Source organism: Hirundo rustica, chromosome 5 (genome assembly GCF_015227805.2).
Source record: "Hirundo rustica isolate bHirRus1 chromosome 5, bHirRus1.pri.v3, whole genome shotgun sequence".
NCBI lineage: Eukaryota > Metazoa > Chordata > Aves > Passeriformes > Hirundinidae > Hirundo > Hirundo rustica.
Genome location: NC_053454.1, coordinates 67,559,989 through 67,580,477, shown reverse-complemented (window position 1 = coordinate 67,580,477; position 20,489 = coordinate 67,559,989). Strand labels below are relative to the sequence as shown.

General features: G+C 38.8%; 2 protein-coding genes across 6 annotated transcripts in view; one reads left to right on the top strand and one right to left on the bottom strand.

The window, feature by feature from the left end:
• Positions 1 to 8,155, top strand: part of MFSD8 (major facilitator superfamily domain containing 8) — an 11,091-nt gene extending 2,936 nt beyond the window's left edge. For 2 of the 3 annotated variants that reach the window (XM_040065340.2, XM_058420782.1), the window contains exons 4-12: positions 757 to 997; positions 1,313 to 1,426; positions 2,040 to 2,184; positions 2,821 to 2,879; positions 3,350 to 3,458; positions 4,449 to 4,583; positions 4,931 to 5,034; positions 5,133 to 5,392; positions 6,112 to 8,088. In XM_040065340.2, coding sequence (XP_039921274.1) covers positions 757 to 997; positions 1,313 to 1,426; positions 2,040 to 2,184; positions 2,821 to 2,879; positions 3,350 to 3,458; positions 4,449 to 4,583; positions 4,931 to 5,034; positions 5,133 to 5,392; positions 6,112 to 6,327 — 1,383 coding nt within the window. In that variant the 3' untranslated portion in view covers positions 6,328 to 8,088. Of the gene's footprint in view, positions 1 to 756; positions 998 to 1,312; positions 1,427 to 2,039; positions 2,185 to 2,820; positions 2,880 to 3,349; positions 3,459 to 4,448; positions 4,584 to 4,930; positions 5,035 to 5,132; positions 5,393 to 6,111 lie in introns of all 3 variants that reach the window. The other variant, XM_040065338.1, reaches the window with a different exon arrangement.
• PLK4 (polo like kinase 4) lies at positions 8,098 to 20,489 on the bottom strand. 3 transcript variants are annotated; one of them, XM_040065336.1, is made up of 16 exons: positions 20,282 to 20,489; positions 19,699 to 19,794; positions 19,150 to 19,245; positions 18,940 to 19,054; positions 17,069 to 18,101; positions 15,436 to 15,536; positions 13,846 to 14,222; positions 13,292 to 13,396; positions 12,814 to 12,916; positions 12,216 to 12,365; positions 11,693 to 11,823; positions 11,215 to 11,306; positions 10,916 to 11,054; positions 10,026 to 10,166; positions 9,035 to 9,141; positions 8,098 to 8,694 (listed from the first exon to the last, which is right to left on the bottom strand). In XM_040065336.1, exons 1-16 carry the CDS (start codon positions 20,309 to 20,311, stop codon positions 8,595 to 8,597), a joined length of 2,916 nt encoding a protein of 971 aa, XP_039921270.1. In that variant the 5' UTR covers positions 20,312 to 20,489; the 3' UTR covers positions 8,098 to 8,594. The 3 variants fall into 3 exon arrangements, with proteins under 3 accessions (XP_039921270.1, XP_039921269.1, XP_039921271.1); XM_040065335.2 differs by having other exon boundaries at positions 8,140 to 8,694; positions 19,150 to 19,263; XM_040065337.2 differs by lacking the exons at positions 19,699 to 19,794; positions 20,282 to 20,489 and adding an exon at positions 19,540 to 19,601 and having other exon boundaries at positions 8,140 to 8,694.

Below are 20,489 nucleotides of genomic sequence, written 5' to 3'. Positions count from 1 at the left end.
TCTTGGAGAGCGAATCAATAGAAATCTTGTTATTAAAACATAGTAGACAAGACTTGTCTGTGTTTTGGGGGAAAAAAAGAAAGAGGAAACTGGGGGTAGAAGTGGCTCTGTAAATGTCACACTGTTGCACATAGATCTTGGTATTCCTAACAGGGGACTGCCATTGTTCCTGTATAGTGATTTTAGCTTGTTTGGGGGTTTTTCACCTCTTAGTTGAGATCTTAAAAGCAGCAGAAAAGTCTCTAAAACTTCAATTTAATCTCTGCTAGTATTTTAGTGCCCCTGGAACTGTAGAAGGCAGTTTCAAATGCAAATTTGGAAGAGTATAACCTGGGCAGGGTCCTAGGGGTGTCACTGAGAGTGAGGCCGATGCTGAATTCTTGATGAAGGCAAGAAAATGCATAACCAGCCTTGTACATCAGGACAGATTCAGGCATGTGCAGAGACAACGGAAGTGACTCCTTGCTCCTGGCATGGAAAGTGCCTGCCATGCTGCTGAAGTTGTGTCTCTAGCCCAGAACACAGCTGTACAGAAACTTCTGGAGTTTGCTGCAAGTGAGCCATTCCCAGGCTTGGAAGCAAAGCGGATTTTATTGGTTTGGTGCATTGCTGAGAGTGAGCCAAGGTTTATTACCCCATCCAAAGCATTACAGTACATAGTCCTTGGTGTCCCAGGTCCTCATTCTAAAAAGGTGTTACTGATAATATAAAACACTCCCTTGCTTTACCACAGAACTGACTCCTGTGTTCCTGCAGATTGATCCGACAGCAGATGCGAGTTTCTTGGGCTGGATTATAGCTTCATACAGCATTGGCCAAATGGTCGCCTCTCCCCTCTTTGGCTTGTGGTCCAACTACAGGCCCAGGAGAGAACCTCTGGTTATTTCCACAGCTATTTCAGTAGCTGCTAATTGTCTCTATGCCTACGTCCACCTGCCCCATTCCCACAACAAGTACTACATGCTGACTGCCCGTGCTCTCGTGGGGTTTGGAGCAGGTAAACACAGCAGGATTTACATTGCTGGAAGTTATTACATTTTGTGCCTCGTGTAAGATGGTTAACATTATGTTTTAATACCAGATTTGCTATTATGTGAATGATAACTTAATATTTAACAAAGCAAAGGGTTGGCCCATCATGGTTTGTAACAAAATTGTGCGATTATGCTGTTGTGTAAAAATACTGGAGGGAGTGCTGGCTTTTATTATCTTGCAAAATAAGAAACAACCCTTAAAATAAATGTCACTCAACACTTTAACAACATGAACTTGATCTTTACCTGAACACTTGCTTGCTTTGGGTTTTTTGAAGGAAATGTGGCTGTAGTTCGATCATATATTGCGGGTGCAACTTCTCTGACGGAAAGAACGAGTGCCATGGCCAATACCAGTGCCTGCCAAGCAGTTGGCTTCATCTTAGGGCCAGGTAAAACAAAATCTTCTTTCCTCACTTCTCTTACTAGGTAGAAATTGGGTATTGGAAGTAGGAATCCTCAGCAGCTGTATGAAGGGGATTTTAAGATGTAGTTTGTCAATCGTATGAGACTTGAATAAATGGGGTCCACTCGTGTATTCTTCTGTTAGCCAATATAAATGAAACATTCTTGTCCAATTGCTCTGTGCCAATTAAAAGTTTAATTTAACCCCCCACCCCTCCCCCCTGCATCTTTTCTCTCTAGTTTGCCCTTAGCACAAGGGATAATCCAGTCCCAGGATCAGGGTTTTCCATGTAGGAGCAAGAGGAAAAAAGAGTAAATTGTCTGTCTGCCAAGAAAAGTAACCATTGGTACACTCAGAATTCAGTTCTCTAAGTGTCATGGTGCTGTTTATACTGTTTATTTTATGTGATCAAGTACTTCCTGGCTAGCTGAGATCTCAGTGGTATCCGTTCTGTTTCTTTAGAGTGGGATTCTCAACATGTAAATCATTTGACAGGTATAATACTTAAATTTTACTTGGCAATTAGAACAACTTTTCTTATGTGTTCTAATGTTTTTTAATGATTCTCAAGATTTTCACAGTACATTGATGCTTTTAAGTTTTTCAGACATGTTTTACACTTATCGGAGAAGAAGGAGTAACATGGAAATTCCTTTGTCTTCAGCTGAACATGTACACGGCACCAGTTTTATTTGGAGCTCTCTTAGGACTTATTAATATCATTCTCATCTTTGTCATATTCAGGTAATTAAGTTAAATAAATAAATGCCCTTATAAATAAAATAAAATAAATACCCTTATAAATACCCTACCTTGTTTTTGTGGGTGACTCGTAGCAAATAATATGCTGCTCAGCAGGAGGAGTAATAAACCTGAAATCCAGAGTGCTAAAACTCTTAAGTTTTATTTATTTTTTCAGTGTTTCTCCCTTCTTTAATACCTGTATTTTTCTGATGCCCATAAATGAATCTTTGTGATGTTATGGTTAGAATGTTAACTGATTTAAAAAGTTAAAGATATTAGACTATTAGGCTTGATATAGTTTTACTGTTGGTAGTTGCTGTCCATGGTTTTTCTCTAAGGAGAAATAAGGTTGGCTTGTCTGCAGGGATCTCACTGTTTGTGTCTTTCTTTTAAGATTCTCAGGGGAGATTTTTATTCATTATCCCATTGGTGCAGATGCGTAAGGATATATGATTCTCCTGCTAGAATATTTCCTTTCTTGAATAGGTTGGTGTTCACTGCAGTCAGGTGTCAGCTTTGTAGATGATGTTTAATGGAGCTGCAAATAATTATTATATAGATTATATCATTTACAATTATTTTAGTAAAAACTTGACTCAATAGTAGATCGAATAAATAAGTGTCCTAAATTTCTAGGGAGCATCAAGTGGATGACATGGGACGGCAGTACAAAAGTATCAATTCTGATGGAAAAGGTACCAGTGTTTCCTTGAAAGCTTATTCTGTGATTATAATTTTGAAGTATTCTCTTATTACACAGAAACATTTAGAGGTATTCTAAAGTCTGATGCACTGGGAAGTGGGTGTGGAAAATAGGCTACATCTCTCCCTAGCTGGTCCAGAAATTGCTTAATTTGACATGTTGTGTCCATAGTGCTGTCTGGTAGCAAAGCAGGAAAAAAACCCCATAATTGTATGGATGCTTCCATATTTTCACCCTGAGATATGTGGGTGTTCAAATTGTTCAGATATTTCAAGAAGTTTGCTTATTTTGGTGTCACTCAGGCCTCACTGGGAAAACAGACCATGTAACCAGCTTGGAAATAATTTCCTCTAATTGTCAGCAGAACTGAAATTTCAACAACTCCATTTTGATGTAAAAATTTTACACTTTGACTGTCAAAGCTCAGTGTGCAGTTCAGGTGATTGCTTTGTGTTGCTGCAGGAAGTGATGCTCTGAATCAGAACACAGAAGGGAGCATTGACCACATTGCTGTGGTAGCGCTCAATATTCTCTTCTTTGTCATCCTGTTTGTGTTTGCTGTCTTTGAAACGTAAGTTTGTCTATTTGCTCTCAAAATATTCAGTTATGTAGAGTAATTAGACCGGAGGTACATGTAGAGACTTTTCTATTCCACTCATCTTCCTAACTTCCTAAGTAGGAGTCCAAAACCATAAGCAATCAAGCTGATGTGTACTGCTACAGAGTAATGAATTGAAGGTCAGTAATAACTAAAGAAATGTACAGTTTGTGGTAGAGAAAACATTAATGTAAAAGCTTTTGAATTGAGGCAAACCCATATCCTCAACTTTTTAAGTATTCAAGAAAAAAGCTCAACTTGAGCTGCCTAAAATCTTCAGAGAAAACATGTTTTCAGTTGAGTATCTTGTTCTATATTTTTTAGTTTAGTTTTGTGTGATTTCTTAGTATGATTCTGATTATCTCCAAAAGCTTCAGTGCATCTCATATTTCAGTAATGATTAAAACAATTGTTTGATAGAGTTAATGCACTTGTATTGTGAAATACAGTTTTATATGACTGGGGTTTTTTTTGCTTAAAGAGGTATGTTATTCACTCCCAAATTTTCTGTGTAAAAGAAAAAAAGTAAAACATAACATCATTATCTCAGGCTCAAGTGTACTTCATTTTTTTAACTTAGAAAGTACTTGGAGGATTTAAGATTTATTCTGCAAGTTTTTTGAGCTCTAATGTAGCTAAAATTTGTTTCACAGTATGGCTCTGTCATAAGTTGAATTATTTTTAGAAAACTGAGGTTTTAAAGACTGGTTGGTTGCTAAGACTCAAACAGTGTCAAAATAACTTTTTATACTGTTTGACCACATGATCTGATTTTTTTTTCTGTCTCTATTACCCTGGCTTGGCTTTCCCTCCATTATTTTTTCATGACCTATCAGAAGTAGATTCATGATGCTTCAGAGTATGGCTGGTGTAGTGTATTGATGTTTGGGATGATACATGTATGGACACTAATGTATGGAAGAAGATGTTTATGATGACTATATTTTTGTTCTGTCATTTCAGTATAGCTACTCCACTGACGATGGATATGTATTCCTGGACCAGGAAAGAAGCTGTTTTTTATAATGGAATAATCCTTAGCACGATTGGCATTGAATCCGTTATTGTTTTCATGATGGTTAAAGTGCTATCAAAAAAGTAAGTTTTGGGGATTTTGTTACATATGTTGGCTAAATGTGGAAAGCTTTATGGCAAGTCTTTAACTTGGTAATGAGTCTGGGTTTACTGTGACAATGAAATACTTCCAGTTTTGGCACACCTTTGATGTTGTAGTTGTTTCTTACTCTCTTAACATAATCCCCTTATTTGACTGTCTTTTACCCTTGAATCACAAGAAAATCTGGTTTACTGTGATTTTGTAACTTTTCTTGCTGGTGTTTTGGTCAGATATCATTTCCACAAACTAATGGGCTATGTCATTAGCAGCTACCTAAATTTTATTTTAATTAAATGATATAATTAACTGCAATTTCATTGTCTTGTAGGACTGGTGAGCGTGCCATACTCCATGCAGGCTTACTGATTGTCTTGGTTGGATTCTTTATCTTACTGCCTTGGGGGAAGAAACTACCAAATATCCAGTGGCAAGGTATAGTTCAAGTCTTACTAGACCACCTTTGTAGTGTTCTTTTGAAAGCCTTTTATTGCACGTTTGTTCTTGATAATATGAATAATTTATTTTTACAGAGATAAGAAACAACTCCATTCCCAGAACAGCCCCAAGTGAAATGTTGGTGCCTTTCTGGAGTTTGCCAGATCTGCAGCTGCCATCCAACCACACAGTAGAACCCGTGGGCTGCCCTGTCACACAATCCTGGTGCCTGAATACTCCCATGATCTACCTGGCCCAGTACATCAGCTCTGATGTGCTCATAGGGCTGGGCTATCCTGTTTGTAATGTCATGTCCTACACTTTATACTCAAAAGTCCTAGGACCGAAGCCTCAGGTAAGCACCATCCCTAAATGGTTTTATTTCATTTGCTCTGCAGCACTTGCACTCTCTTTATTAGAATGAGAATATTTAACTATTTATTAGCTAAAATTCCTTTTGTCATCAGCCAAATAATAGTGTGTTTTAAGCAGGGCAGAACTTTGCAGGAGCACCAATCTCTTTTTTGAATCCAAGGCAAGTCTCTAGGGGAATTATAAAGCAAGGCTTGTGCTATTTACACAAATCTTACAGTGTGAAAATTTCATGACGGTTCTGGCAGAGTCCTTTTTGTAACTACCAATTACAGATGTGAAATACCAGTATGGAATAATGCCTCTTACTAAGTTTATTATATGAAGACTACAAATGCTACTAGACCTCCAGTATGGGCATTTTTTAGCAGTGAAACAGTATAGCAAACTTACATTATTGCTTAACAAAAAACCTGATTCTCCTTTTGTCCATTTTCTTCATGTTATATTTTGGTGAAAGAGATTTCATGCTTTGAGCCAGAATGTTAGAAAGAAGTAGAATACTTAAGAGTGGAGCCTTGGAATTACATCTTGGAGAGGCTGAGCAGTACTTGGAAACAAAGTAATCACTGTCTTAATGAGTTTGGAAAGATAAGTGGTTGTTTAAATACTTCTAAATTTCCTAGTTAGGCTTATGGGTTGGAATTAATGGCAAGCTAAATAATGCCTGTATGACTTACATAAGCTTTTGATCTGCTGCAGGGTGTCTACATGGGATGGTTGACTGCCTCTGGAAGTGGAGCACGGATCCTTGGGCCTATTTTTGTGAGCCAAATCTACACTCACCTGGGGCCACGCTGGGCATTCAGCTTGATCTGTGGAGTAGTTGTAGTGTCTCTCTTACTCTTGGAGATAGTATACAAGAGACTAATTGCATTTTCTATCAGATATGGGAGGATGCAGGAAGATAATTGTTAAATATATATCTAAAAAAACCACCCCAAACAGTAAACCCAGGCAGAATTAATACTTAGCTTATTACTGCTTTTGATTGAGGTGTACCTAACCACTGACCTTGTTGGCTGTGTGCTAACAACTGCACACCTGTACTTACACATTGACAGAACACTTAACTTGGTCATACCCCAACACCTGGTTACCCCTGCGCAAAGTTGGCTTTTGTGTCCTGCTTCTCTAGCAGCAGGGGAAGGAATGTGACAAGTTAGAGCAATACAATGTGTGTGCAGTTTATATGATGTACATGTGCACTGAATGCAGCTGTGAAGGTCACAGGTTTCGTGCATCCTTTCCAGAAAGAAGTAAAAGAAATGTTATCTTGATTCTGTGAATCGGGATTAGTAATGCTTTTGTTAACTACAAGATTAGTTGAGCTGCACGCACTTAGTATGGAGACAGCACTACTTGAGCAAACTTTCTGATGTTGGGTTTATTGGCTTGTAAGCACTGGTTAATACTGGCCGTCTGGTTCTGGAACCTGTACATCTCCTCCAGGATTCCAAATGGCAGGTGACAGAAGCATAGAGGAAGGTAGGTGCCCTCCACACAGGTAGTTGATGTGAGATTTTGGTCTTTAAGTTGACCAAGAGCAATTGAAAATCAGTTTCAGCAAGCAGTTACTTGAACTCTGGTGACCCAAATGTGCAATTTTTCCTCTACTGTTTTGCTGAATGCCTTTTTGTAGCGAGGATAACCTGCAGCATTGAAATATGCACAGCTTTTATTAGTCACAAGAAAAAACTCTAAGCACGATAGTTTACACTTTTGTGCTTGGTGAGAATGAATGCACTGTGCTGAGCAGTGGTGGTTAGTTAAGTGAAAGGAGAAAACTGGCTGCTGGTCCTTCACTATTATCTGCATACTTCTATTTTTTCTGATATCAGGGTACAAGAAACAGGAAATAACAGTTTTAGTCATTCAGACTTTATTTTAAAAAGTGGGACTGTAATTTTCCTTCATAATGGGGCATAAGCTCATCTGTATGGGTTTGTTTAAGCTGTTTTAATGCTACTGGGGGAAAAAAAACTCTGGAGTAACTCCATTATGAGTTGTGGCTGCTGTCTAATGTCTCTACTATTTGAACTTAATAAATGTAATTATGTGTTTTTCTGTACTCAGTTGTTCAAACACTAAGAGACTACTGAATTAAAACATGATTTTTTCAATTCTGACTGAAGGGGAGACAGAAGTTTTATTCCTGCTACAGAGTCACAAAATGTTGTGAACAGGGACTTCACTTTTATAAGCTAATTCAGAGTAAGTGCTACTTGTATATTGTTCTTGATGTTCCTAGTGCTAAATTCTTTATTTGCAAGCTGATTTCCTAGATTTGGACATGACAAAGCAAGCAAAGTTCTGTCTTTTAAACAGTAGCTGAATAAGGAGGACTGGCTTGCATCAGTTCAGCTGAGCTGTGCTTGCACACAGCCAGCACCAACTCCTCTGAAACTCTTCATCCTCCCCCCTCCAACACCATTTTGGATCCCACTCCATTTAAGATCTTTTCCTGCTTGATAAGGAATTAGAGTATTTAAGTACAGATACAAGCACCATCAGGAGTGTTAGCACACTTGAAACCAAATGCTTAGGAGAAAAGCTTCTGTTAATGCTACTTCAGTTGCTCTAAGTATTACTCAATATGTAAAACAAGGTAAAACCACCCCAAGTTATTAACTTTTCTCCTTTAACCATTACTTGACCATGAAACAAATAAATAGATCCAGACAATTACCACTGCTTTTTTTTTTTTAATAACATGCTTGTGCAGGGAAGTTTAAGCTGCTGCTACAAAAAATAAAAACAGTTATAAAACATATACATATTTACATATATTACTTGTAAGACATAAAAATATGAGTTATTTACAAATACAAATACTTGAACAGCACAGATGCATTTTCCTTGATTGTTGGCACTGAGTAAGCAGTGGAGTAAGAAAAAAAAATACAACAGACTCAGATTATTTCCAAAGACTTAATGCAGTCAAGAACTAAGTTCCTCAAAGTTTTGCTTGAGCGAGTTTATCCATCACTTTAATGAAAAGTATGTTTTGTATACTTCACACACAATTTGCTACACATAAAAAGAGTAACCCTCCCCTTCCTAACTTTTTACCAGATTTTGGAAGAATCTCTGTATAAGCTGAGTGAGATCAGTCACTCTACTGGGAAGGCAGTGAGTGAGTTTTTTATTAAGCTCTTTGTGCTGTGACAACCAGTTTCCTTTAATCAGTGAGGACCAGCTGGATTAGTAAACATTACAAGAATAGAAGACAGACAGTGCAGCTTCTCTTTGATGTATTCTGGCAACTTATCATCTTCTCCATACCTAGAGAGACAAAGCAGCATAGAAAAATTGAGATGCTTAAATAATTTGTTTTATTTCATGACAATATAGTTATTTCAAAACACTACTTTCCTCAACCTCCCTGTATTTAATACTATGCAAGAAGAGTGGCTGTAGTCTGGCAACCAAGTAGTTGCATTCTCAGTTTGTGCTTCTCTTTATTTAATAAGCTTATAAAAGCTAACCAACTGTGAAGTGATGGCAACACTAATGTTTAAAATTTACAAACCCAAATCAGTAGCAGCTATGAAGCTACCTGATGGATGTACAGCAGCCTTGGTACTGAGTTACCTGAATGTTTTTATGGCAGGAGCAGACTCACCTGGTTGTCTGGCCATTTGGAGAAGTGTAAGTGATGGAAGAGACGCCTGCTTGGGCTACCAGCTGGGATCCATCATTGAACTGAACCCACACTGCTCCACTGGTCAGCTGATGAGAGAAGTTACATTGTGGTTTGAGCATATTAAGTACAAAATTACAAACCTAGAACTTTTCCAATAATGGAAGCTGAAAGCTTTTCAAAATTGCTGAAGGGACCTAGGTATTTTGGTCAATCTTTTAAAGATAAAGAGTGCATGGCTATTACTTTGGAGGAAGTAGTCTTATGCTGACTTCCTCAGGTTTCAGATGCTTGGCTTTAGTTACCCTTGTCAATGTCAGATAAAGAATTACCTTTAGCTTAACCACTCCTAAAGAAATTTTATGAAGGGCGAAACACCAAAAAGAGGCCCATTTGTGAGAGGTCACAGCTATATACAAGTTAAAGTTTGTATCTATCAAGAGAACTTTTTCTGTTAGGACAAGAAGCTTACTTTATCTGGATTGCCAAAAACAATGTTTGAAACCTAAAGCTTATCCAACAGAAAAGCAGAGGTAAAATGGCTTTGCAAGGAAACAGCTTTTCCTGTTGTAGAGGAAGATACATTTCTCTTGTACAGATCTGCTACATATCTGTTAAAAACTTTGTCTTGACACCTTTGCATCTGTATTAGTGAACAGAGAAGTTAAACTGTTGCAGTTTTTTACTGGACTCAAATAACAAAGGACACTGAAACAGGCAATAACAGCTACAGGAAAACTGTGGTAACCAAGATACTGAACTATTTTGGATTCTTCCACTTGTGAGGTTCACCATGGTTTTTATCTAAGATAGTTATTTAAAAGTGTCTTTCTGAATACAAATTTTAGACTTAAACTGTAGTGCACAACTGAATGAGTCCTCACAAATCAAGTTTAAAGTTAATGACTTAAAAATATGCATCTCAAATTAGTAGGAAAAAAGAGTAGACATGCCTCCTTTAATAATTTCTCACCTGAGAAGCCCAACCAACATTTTTAACAAAAACAGATTTGACAAGTTGGGCTGAATTTGGACTGTATTCCGTTGGATGAACAGAGGAGCATGTCTGTTCAACAGTGTTAGTCAGAAACGTAGGCTTTTCATAGGACACCACCTAAAACCCAGAGATGCACAGAATTAACAGCCTTAGCATTAATCCTCCTGATGAGCTGTAGTGGTCAATTGCCACCTGTTCACGTATACAGACATATGCCTCTATGCTTCATTTAAAAGCATTACAGTATAAAAACCCCACAGGGACACAACTTTTTGTTGTCAGTTCACTTCAGCCAGGTGGAAATGGTCAGATTCTCTACCAAGGACATGAACTACACCATACAAACTCAGTGTGCCAGGACCCCAGTATAATTCAGTCAGCTGAGGAAGTTTTATCAGGAACCAAAGCTTGGTGGGCCTTTTAAACAAGCCAGAGGAAATTGCTAACAAAGCCTTATTGGCTACACGTATGTTCCCACTCACCCTTGCTTTACAAACACTAACACTTGATTATTTCAGAACAACAACCTCAAGTGCCAGTACCCTTTGTGACACTGTTTGTTATACAGCACCGAGGGCACATTAGAGCTCTCAAACTGAAGACTGTGCTGTCTAACACAAGTAAGCAATTTTCAAACTCTGTTCCCAGGAGGCATTTGTGGTAAAGTTTTGGAGTGTTCTGATTTTTTAGATGCTCTCAAATCCAGATATCAAAAGGTAGTTGAAATAAAAGTTAACATTTCTAGTCAGTATGCTTACAAATGGCTAATAAAAGCCTATGCCCATACAAATGTAATTCCATTAATTCAAGTAAAACAGCATTAAGTAAGACAGACTGGTCTCCATGGCACATCCTTGTGTACTTACAGGAGCACAGTCTGAAGTCTGAACTGGAATAGAACTGGCAGCTTTAGTTCTATCCAATGCCACAACTTCTTTTGAATAGTTTGTCTTGTCCAACAGTGGAGGTGCTACAGCCTGTGGTGATTCAGTATTACCAGGTTTTCTGGAAAAATAATGAGAGAAACGGGGAAAAGGTCTGTCCAAAGCACCTGATGGCAGGAGACTTCTACAGAACTGGTTTTTTCAGTTCAAATACATTAAGTATTCAATAAATATTCAATAAATATTCAAATATATCAGTATCTTGAACTGAAAGATATTACCTTCCAACAATTATTGGAAAAAATGGAGCACTTCCACTCCTTTTCTCTTCTTCCAAAACAGCACATTCCAGTGCAAGGCATATGCGATGTCCCTGAAATGAGGAGTTTATTAAAGTTTGAAATTGAGACTTGTATAACTATTTCATACATGCTTAGTGTGGCAAGTGAGCCCACACAAGGAAATTGCAACAGTACTGAATTTTTCAAGGTGTATAAAGCAGTTTCATCTATTGTGTATAACCCTTTCACCAGACAGGCACACCTGCTTTACACACTGTTAAGAATTTCCTCTCAGTCGTGCTTGTGAGGGATTGTAACCATGACCTCTACTCTGATATTTGCTCTTCCCAAAAACACCATCTTCCCTCCTTAATCGTGTAATGAAAAACATGGAAAGCAACACAGGAAGCACATTTGTGAAAGCTGAATTTTCAGGAAGTTGCTTTGCACCGGAAAAGGTCTCTGTAAAACACCGTACCTCATTTGCATGATCCATATAAACCTGGATTTCCTTCTTCAACCCTGCTTCGCTTTCTCCTTTCAAAGTGAAGGATTTCCCTGACTTTTCAATCATACGAGTTACACCAGCTGTCTTATGGATCTTTGCTCCTGCAAGAAAAAGTGTGAACACTTCCCATTTGAGCTGCATGAAATAACCTTGGAAGGCTTAGAGCAGGGACATGCCTCTTACTAAGCAGGTTAACTAGCAAAGGTAGATGTAAAGAAGAGCTCATGAATAAAACCCAAGAATAATTTTTGCATTTTTAGCATATGTTGCACTTTTGTAACACATACTTCCCTGAAGAAGATATCAGTAAGGAATTAAAGAATCAACTAATCTACGAGTGCTAGAATAAAGGCAGAGGTGTCCAAAAAACTGCTTTTATAGTACACTATTTTCTTCAAACTGGAGTGGTGGCTGTTTAGTGTTAGGCAATATTTTAGTGCAGCCCTAAAATCATGATTTACCTATTTGCATAACTGCAAAAATGAATACATACCATCATAAAAACAAATTTCAACATCTGCAGGGGGTGAGTTTTCCATCAACATGCACTTGGCGTATCTTGTATAGAACGTCACTTTGGGGGTTTTTGTTCTCACCAACTGCACAAACTTAGCTGCATACTGGTATTTTTTCCAGTACTTTTCTAAAAAAGAAAATTTAAAAAACTTCAGAATTTAGCAGATTAAACACTGTGCACCAGCTTGAAGAGAAGTAAGTTAAATTATGTATTTGATAGCTGAAGGTTGTGTGTAATATTTAAGTACTTGACAGGTATGTTTAAAGAAACTGACTTATTTCCACCAACAGCTCCCAGTATGAACAAAGAAAAGACTACAACAGCTTTAATTTTAGTACACTACATTATAAAGGGGAGACTCCTTAAAGCTTCCATATAAAAGGAATCAAAACCTGTAGGTTACACTTCTTGTGAAGTTTCAAAACATTTTCCAGTTAGACTGTAGTTTGAATCTAATTCTGAAAGGAGTTTTACTTCAGTTATCTGAAAAGCAATAGATAAAAGCTATCAAGTCGCAAGATTCACTGAAAATATCACATTAATCATCATCATTTTGAAATAAATTTCAGGTTACCTGGCAAGTTGTCAAAATTATATGTGCAGATGCCTTCAGGAGGAGCAGGAGGTCTGTCATCAAGACAGAAATCTCTTCCTTCATTTGGATGATAAACTGCAATCTACAAATAGGGAACAAAAATCGTGTGTAGTTACAACTTACTACAGCACTCTGCACTTTTAACAGGTATGGAAATAACTCACATTTTAATTAATTACTATGATTTAACATGAAAGCTCTATTCCTCTAGGCAATTATTTAACAGTGGCACTTTTTCACCAATACTTCACCTATTCCAAAAGTCAAATCCAATTTTTCTCTGAAATAACTGCTTGCTCCATATATTTATATGGCTTTATTATGGAGGGGCAAAGTTTACAGCTGTGCATATATAAACAGTGGATTTTGAGAAATAATCACTTCAAAAGAAAAAAAATCAGCTCTGAATGAACTCTAAGCACTTTATACAACAGTAAAAAATCACAAATAAACTCACCACATTTCCATCACAAGATATTCTGAGAACTTCTTTCACAAGTTCCTGTGAGTGGTCTTCTTTCAGAAACTCCATACACACTTCCCCAGTATCTAGAATGCTCACCTAAATTAAATTAAATAAAAAGTTAAACAAAAAGACCTTTACTTTCTGCAAAAGGTAAGATACCACTTTTTTTTCCCCCACAAATGCTTTAATAAATGCCTTTCTTTTTCTTTAAGTGCACTTCAAACAGATAAATGCTTCTTACAGTAACTTTTGTTATTAGTGCTATTTTTTTGATAAGAGAGCACTTCAAAATGACTGAAGGGTATCAGCTGGTAACTAAGGGTAAGGCTTCTTAAGTGACAAATCAAACACAGACAAGTCTGCTCTATTATGCTTTTAAGTATTCTCTATACAAAAACTATGATTCATCTTATTAATATTTTAAATTAAATTATTCTAGATTAAGTTTCCTAAAAACATACGTTTCTATTTACCAAGTGATTTTTAGAGACAGTCACTCCATATTAAGCACTTCAGTTGTTCCCATTTTTAGAACTGGTACTTACCACTGCATTTTTGGTTTTTTGCCTGATGGGTTTCAGCCTGTGAGCAGTGAGAGGTGATACAACACTTCTCAGTGTAGGTTTCTGGTGTGCTGATGGTTCTTGGCCCCACGTTTGGTTTTGTTCTGGAGTTGACCAAAGGCCATACATAGGAGATGGTTGAATTTTCTCATTTTTGCAGAGAACTCCAGGGATGCATTTCACTGGGTTTCTCTGGTTTAAAGAATGTGAACAGTCACCAGATGCATTGTGATTCCTTGTATCTTTTAAGGTGTTCCATGCATTTCTCGGTGCATCCTGCTGCTGCATATCCAGATGGTACCGAAAACCTCCACATACATTACTCTTGCCAGTCAGGTCTGCAGGTGGTCTCAGAGGAACTGAAAGCATCACAAAGGGACATTGGAGATTCAAAGAGTCATAGCCAGAAGCAAAAAATTCTAGTATAGCTTTGAAAGCTTTTCAAGGGATTGTCTTATAAGCCTTAATGAAGGGAAGAATGGGATTTCTTTAATCCTCAGTCCAAATCATCGGGCCCTTTAGTACCATCAATACCAGTGCTAGCAAAATTCCAGTGCTACTTAAAATAATCTGTTCCTGTATTTCAGTTAGGATAGTCTTCAGTTTTTATACATCAAATAATTTTTAAGAATAATTTTTAAACAAAATACCAAGACTTCAAATAGATTCTTACACAAGAATTAGCTTAATCTCTTGAAAAACAGCTTATTTACCATTCAGATAACCACTAGTAGCAAATTTCATATAAGTTCCAGTTTATCTAGTATTTTACCATCTACCAGAGGTTTTAATACTCAAAATGTTAAATGCACACCCCAAATCCCTTGTTTTATTTCTTAAATCCTCGTATTTATTTCTTTTAAACACCTGCTTTTATATTTAACCTTCCTATAACTCCTTCCCTAGATTTTATATTTAAGCCCTTGATCAACTTTCACCTCACCCACATCATTATTGTGCTCCTTCTGCTGTGTGGCTGAACGGTTGAGAAGGGACCAAAAATTAAATAGGATATTCAGACCATATGTTCTTTGATTCCAATTCCCTGTAGACAGGAAGGGAAGGAGTCCAGTAATATCAAACCAAAAATGGCCAGAATGGATTCATGGCTTATTCTTATGATTAAATTACAGTATTTCCAAATGATGTAATATGATGCACAACAAAGAACACCTCCTTCCCTTCTGTGACTTTGTCCTTTCCTCCACCCATCCTTCTGCAGCCTTATTATTTTTCTCACTCACTGAGGTGCCATCTTCTCTTATTTACTTGTATTTGTACAAATAAACTAACAGGGCTTTCAAGTCACCTGCTAATGTTTTGTCATATATTTACACTGAGATATTTACACAACAGAGTAGTTATGTCAGGGTCTAAAATTCTGGTTTCCTCTCCGTTTTTGCTGGTGTTGTTTTTTTTTTCCAAAATAGTATTAGAAAATAACGAGCTTGTTTTAGAAGACCATGATTCCAATTCAATGTACAAAGAAAATAAAAGAAATGGAAAATCCCAGTGAAACTATTACAAGTCACTAACTTGAGTACAAAAATACACGAGTGATGAGTAACACACCATTTGTTTGCATGTTTCCAAGCCACTGCTGCATCGTTTCAGCCTGGGACTTCTGCTCTAACAAACCAACCTGAGGCTTCACTGGGCACAGGTAATTTGAGCTACAAAATAAAAGTTACACACATAATCAAGACTGCAGCAAAGACACTTGCATGACAAAAGTTATAATGCTACAGCTGCAGAAACCATAACACTTAGAACATCTATGAAAGGCAGGTGGCATTTTGTAGCTCTAGGCAGCATAGAACATGCTTCTTTACCATGGAGTAAGGAATAGGAAAATAAAATAGTTTCCAAATGGAATGAAAAGTTATGATAATGCTGCCAGCAGTGGCTGTTCTGACATCTAGCTCTTAATTATCAGCCCTGGAGAAGACACAGTGATGACACAACAGCCATGACCCCCGTGTATCACACTCAGCATAACAAACATGCAGCTAAAAGATGCCAATCCTACCACCCAAAATAATGTGAATTTATATAAAATAGAGTCAATCCCAAAAATTATAAAGATTTTTCACCAGCTTTTAAGATGATTATATATATGTAGCCACAGGTGAACCCAATATATAATCCACATGTTGAAGGATAAAGAATACACACAAAACCAGTTAGTGCAGAGTCACTGATCTGTTGTAAATTCACACTAAGCTCCTGTGAGGTTTTTTATCTCACAGGATATAGCCTGAACCTGTCTGCACTTTCTTGTAGTGATGATGACTACTTCACCATTGGCAAGGGCTCACTTCCCATCAAAACCACAGAATTTAAACCATCTAATTCAAGTCTTAGGACCTTGACTTTAAGATTGCTGTGCAAGTTAACTGTAGGTGTAAGAGGCTTTCCTATAATCAACTGTGTAAAAAAAGTTGTAACCATTAAGTTCATCCCCACACTCACATTAATATTCTCTCATGTTTATATTCAGCATGGCTTTATAAAGTCATGGGGGAAAAAAAGTAAGCATCACAGTAACATTTGCATATATTTTTGATTCATCAAATATTTCTCAAAGTAGAAACAATGCACACGGCCACGGAAATTTGCTTAAGTCAAACACTTGAGAACAGTCAAGAAAAACTTCTTACTCCAATTACTTTTTTTACAGGGAAAAGTGGTTGTTTGTCTTTTCCTTGAACTGATTTGCAAAGAGAAAATATAGGAAATTATGCCAGTTCTTAATATGGAGAGAAATTCAGGAACTAAGATATGAAAGTCCTTATATTAAAACAGATGATTCTTTTGATATTCTGCTCATGGAAAGACTATAGAAAGAAGCCAAGATTTTCACAAAGAAGCTATAAATAAGTACAGAGCTCAATTTCAGATAATTATCTATGACTGACACTTTCCTTTCTGGCACACCACCTTTATAATCTACTGCCTAATCTTTACTAAATGTTTGTTTTATCCTCTCTAAGCATAAGGAAAAAATCACCTCAAGAGATCAGCAAGTAAAAATCTTGATAATTGCACTTTGAATGCCTTCTCTGATCTGTCTCTTCTACCAAGAATAATTAGCAAGGCTCTCTACAACAATTACTGTGGGGAAAGAAATAATCAACTTGCTGCAAGTGGAAAGAAGACAATAACGGAGCTCTAAATTTCATCTGAATAGAAAACTGATTCTTACTGCGGTTGATCTTTTACAGGTGGAGATATCTGCTCTTCAAAAGAACCAGAAGTACTAGAAGTCTTCTCCTTAAATATTTCTCCTATATCAGCATAGCTGTTGGCAGATGAAAAGTATTCTGTGTTTTCCCTTGTTCCTATTTTAGGCTTGGAAAGCACTTCCAAAGAGTGACATCGATCCACGATGTTGGACATGCCTTGAGTCTGGCTGTGGGACGTGCCAGACCTGTCTGATGAGTGGGCTCTTCGGAGGTAGCGGGAATGTGGCCTCTTCTCACCAGGCTGAGTGGTTCTTCCCCTGCCACTTAGGCCAATTTCCTTTCCCTGAATTCCCCACTGTCGGAAAGAACCACTTCCATCCCGCCATGAATTATTACCGGAATTCTTGTTTGTAGGGAAAAAAGTGATTTTACTTGGGAGTGGCTGTCCAACTAACAGCTTCTTCTTTTCCTTCAAGCAACCACTGGTACTGATGCTGGAAGAGCCCGTGAAGGTTGTAGAGATGGTGGCATTTCCACTGTCCATGGAATCTTCTGAGGTTCCCAAATCTCTGTTCCGGGCAGAGCTACCATTGGACATAAAAGGATGATCCAACACTGAGGAAAGGCTCAGGCGATCTGCCGGGTTTTTACGCAGTAACCTGTGAATGAGGTCCTGTGCCTCTCTCGACAAGAAGGCTGGCATTTCATAATCTGCCAGCACCACTTTATTCAGCGTGTTCCTGACTGTGTCCGTGTCAAAAGGTGGCTTTCCGATGAGAAGAGTGTAAAACATACAGCCCAGAGACCACACGTCAGACTCCAGCCCGTGTGGGCTCCTCGTGGCTATCTCTGGAGAAATGTAGTTTGGAGTTCCACACATGGTGTAATGCTTCTCATGAGGCATCTTCAGCTGAGTCGCCAGCCCAAAATCAGCAATCTTGACATTCATGTTATTGGTGAGTAAGATATTGGAGAGGGTGAGGTCCCGGTGCAGTATTCCATGGGAATGGAGGTACAGCATACCCGTGATAATCTGGTGCAAGAAGTGTCGTGCTGTCAAAAAAACCCCAGATGTTGATTGGAAATCATAGCTCTGAAGATAACTCTGCTTTAAGACTGTTTTTTGTCTTGCTTCTATTTTTTTCTTATTTTTAATAAAAAGAATGTTACAAGGCTGTTTACATGTCAGACTAGTGAAATTGGAATTAATTTTCTGCTTTCTACTTTAAGTAAAACAGCACAGCTTAGTTTAAAGTTCATGAAAACTCATGTAACGCAGGAAACAGGACTGGAAATATTTTCAACTGGCTCAAAAATTTTCTAAAATTAGGTTCTTAAAAATTAAATCTAAGTTGCTCATCACTTTTGGAAACAGATACAAATTAGACTAATGACGCTTGTATACCAATACCCATTAATCCAGTCCTATGGCCTGTGTCCCAAAAAATCCCTATGTATAGTAGTATCATGGAATTAAATTAGAAACTGATAGAGAAGCAGGTAAGCTAGAAGAACTGAGCAAGAGGTGAGCAGTAAGGTGTGTCTGTAAGCAGTAAAGGCAGAAGTTGCCAGTTTTCCTGTTCTTCCCTCTTTCCAGTCTCGACCCACATTTCAACACAATTCTAATTACAAAGGTAAGCTCTACCTTCTATCTGTCTCTGCCTTCTAAGATCACCATCTTTTTATACTCCAAATAGCACAGAGACAAATGTATATAGAAATGCAAGTGCATATATGAACAATAATAATTAATCTCTAGATTATCACTTATAAAAGATTTTAAGGTATAGAAACTGGTGGCAGCTTTAAATACTCTTCCTCTAGAACTAAATATTTATTGAGTGAACCAAAACATTAATGCATAGAGTTCCACAGACCAAACAAATCTCACCTTCATCTTCTGAAAAGGGTTTCTTTCTGTTCTTTATGTATCTGCTCATTTCACCATTGTGACATATCTCAAGTATCAAGTATACGTAGTTACTATCTTCAAAATAGTTATAAAGCTGGAACATAAAACAAGGAAAAAATGAAATTCCATTTTGTAGACTATGCAGCAAGTCATATATACAGCCCTCTCTACAAACCCCACGGTTCTTACCTCAAGTATAGATGGATGCTTCAGCTGACAATGTATTTTCACCTCATTCTGAACCCTCTGTACCATTCCAACTTTGTGCATGGCTTTTTTGTCTATCTGAAAGTGGATCACAGCCTAACTCAGATGTTCAGTGTATCTAACAATTTTTAAGTAGAAGCAGGTTTTCACATAGTTTAACTTAATATTTTAATGAATAAGTAAAATAGATAATTGGAGGAACACAACTGAAAGCAGTCAAGTATTAACATTATCAATATTAACATTTATTTTTTCTGAAATACTTAAGCAGAGAAACTTAAATCTGATTTTGCTATGCAGATAGCCTAAATATAGTCAACACTAAAAAGCATTTAATTAATTATTTAATTAATATTAATCCTATTAAATTACCAAGTCTATTTGGTCGTGGTGCATCTTTCAGGATCGAGTCACAATTTTAATGTCAGTTATATACATTCAACATCAGTGCCCAACTGCATAACTCCAACCTGCTGCAGCTTTGCATTTGGTCTCTAGAGAGACGGATGCTTCCTCGGCCGGCTGCCTTACCATTTTGATGGCCACTTCCAGGCCGGTTTTCAGGGATACTGCTCTGTAGACCCCTGCGAAGGAGCCCTTCCCCAGGAGGTTCCCCACCTTGAAATCCTACAAGACGAACAGACCAGCCTTATTAGCCTGGGGCTTTGTCAGTCAAGCTTCGCAGCGCCTCTTCTGATTCGGACCCTCCCACCAGAGATGGCGAGCCCACACACCCCCGAGATCCGGGCAAAGCCCGAGGCGGCCCGGGGGTACCTGGACGGAGCTCTCCAGGGCTCGGCGGCGGGGCCCGGCAGCGCCGCACACCCACCCCCGCCGCATCCTCCTGCCGGCACCGCACTGGCGCTGGCCGGGGCGGCGCGGCCGGGCCGCCTTCCCGCCGCCTCTCCCGCCGCGGATCCCGGGACGCGGGTTACAACCGCCCGTGGCTGCCATGGCAGCGGCCGCGGAGCCGCCGCTCCCCACAAACACGCGGGGAACGGGGCGAAGGCGCGGGAGAAATCGCGCTCCCACAAACACCCGCCGGGAACAGGACGAGCCCGCGCCTGGCCCCTCCGCAGCCCCGACGGGCGGCGGGAGGGGCTGCGCACCGCACCTCTATCTTCTCGCCGATGCAGGTCGCCATAGCGCCGGCCGCTCTCCCTCAGGTCCCGCTACCGGTTGTGCCGAGGGCCTGGGCCGCGGTTGCCCATTAGGGCGCCCCGGGCCGCCCGCCCCGGCGCAGCCCCGCTCGCTCCCGGGCACAGCGGCGGCCGCTCCACCCCCCCCCCGCCGACATTTTGAAAAGTCGCGCCGATACCCCC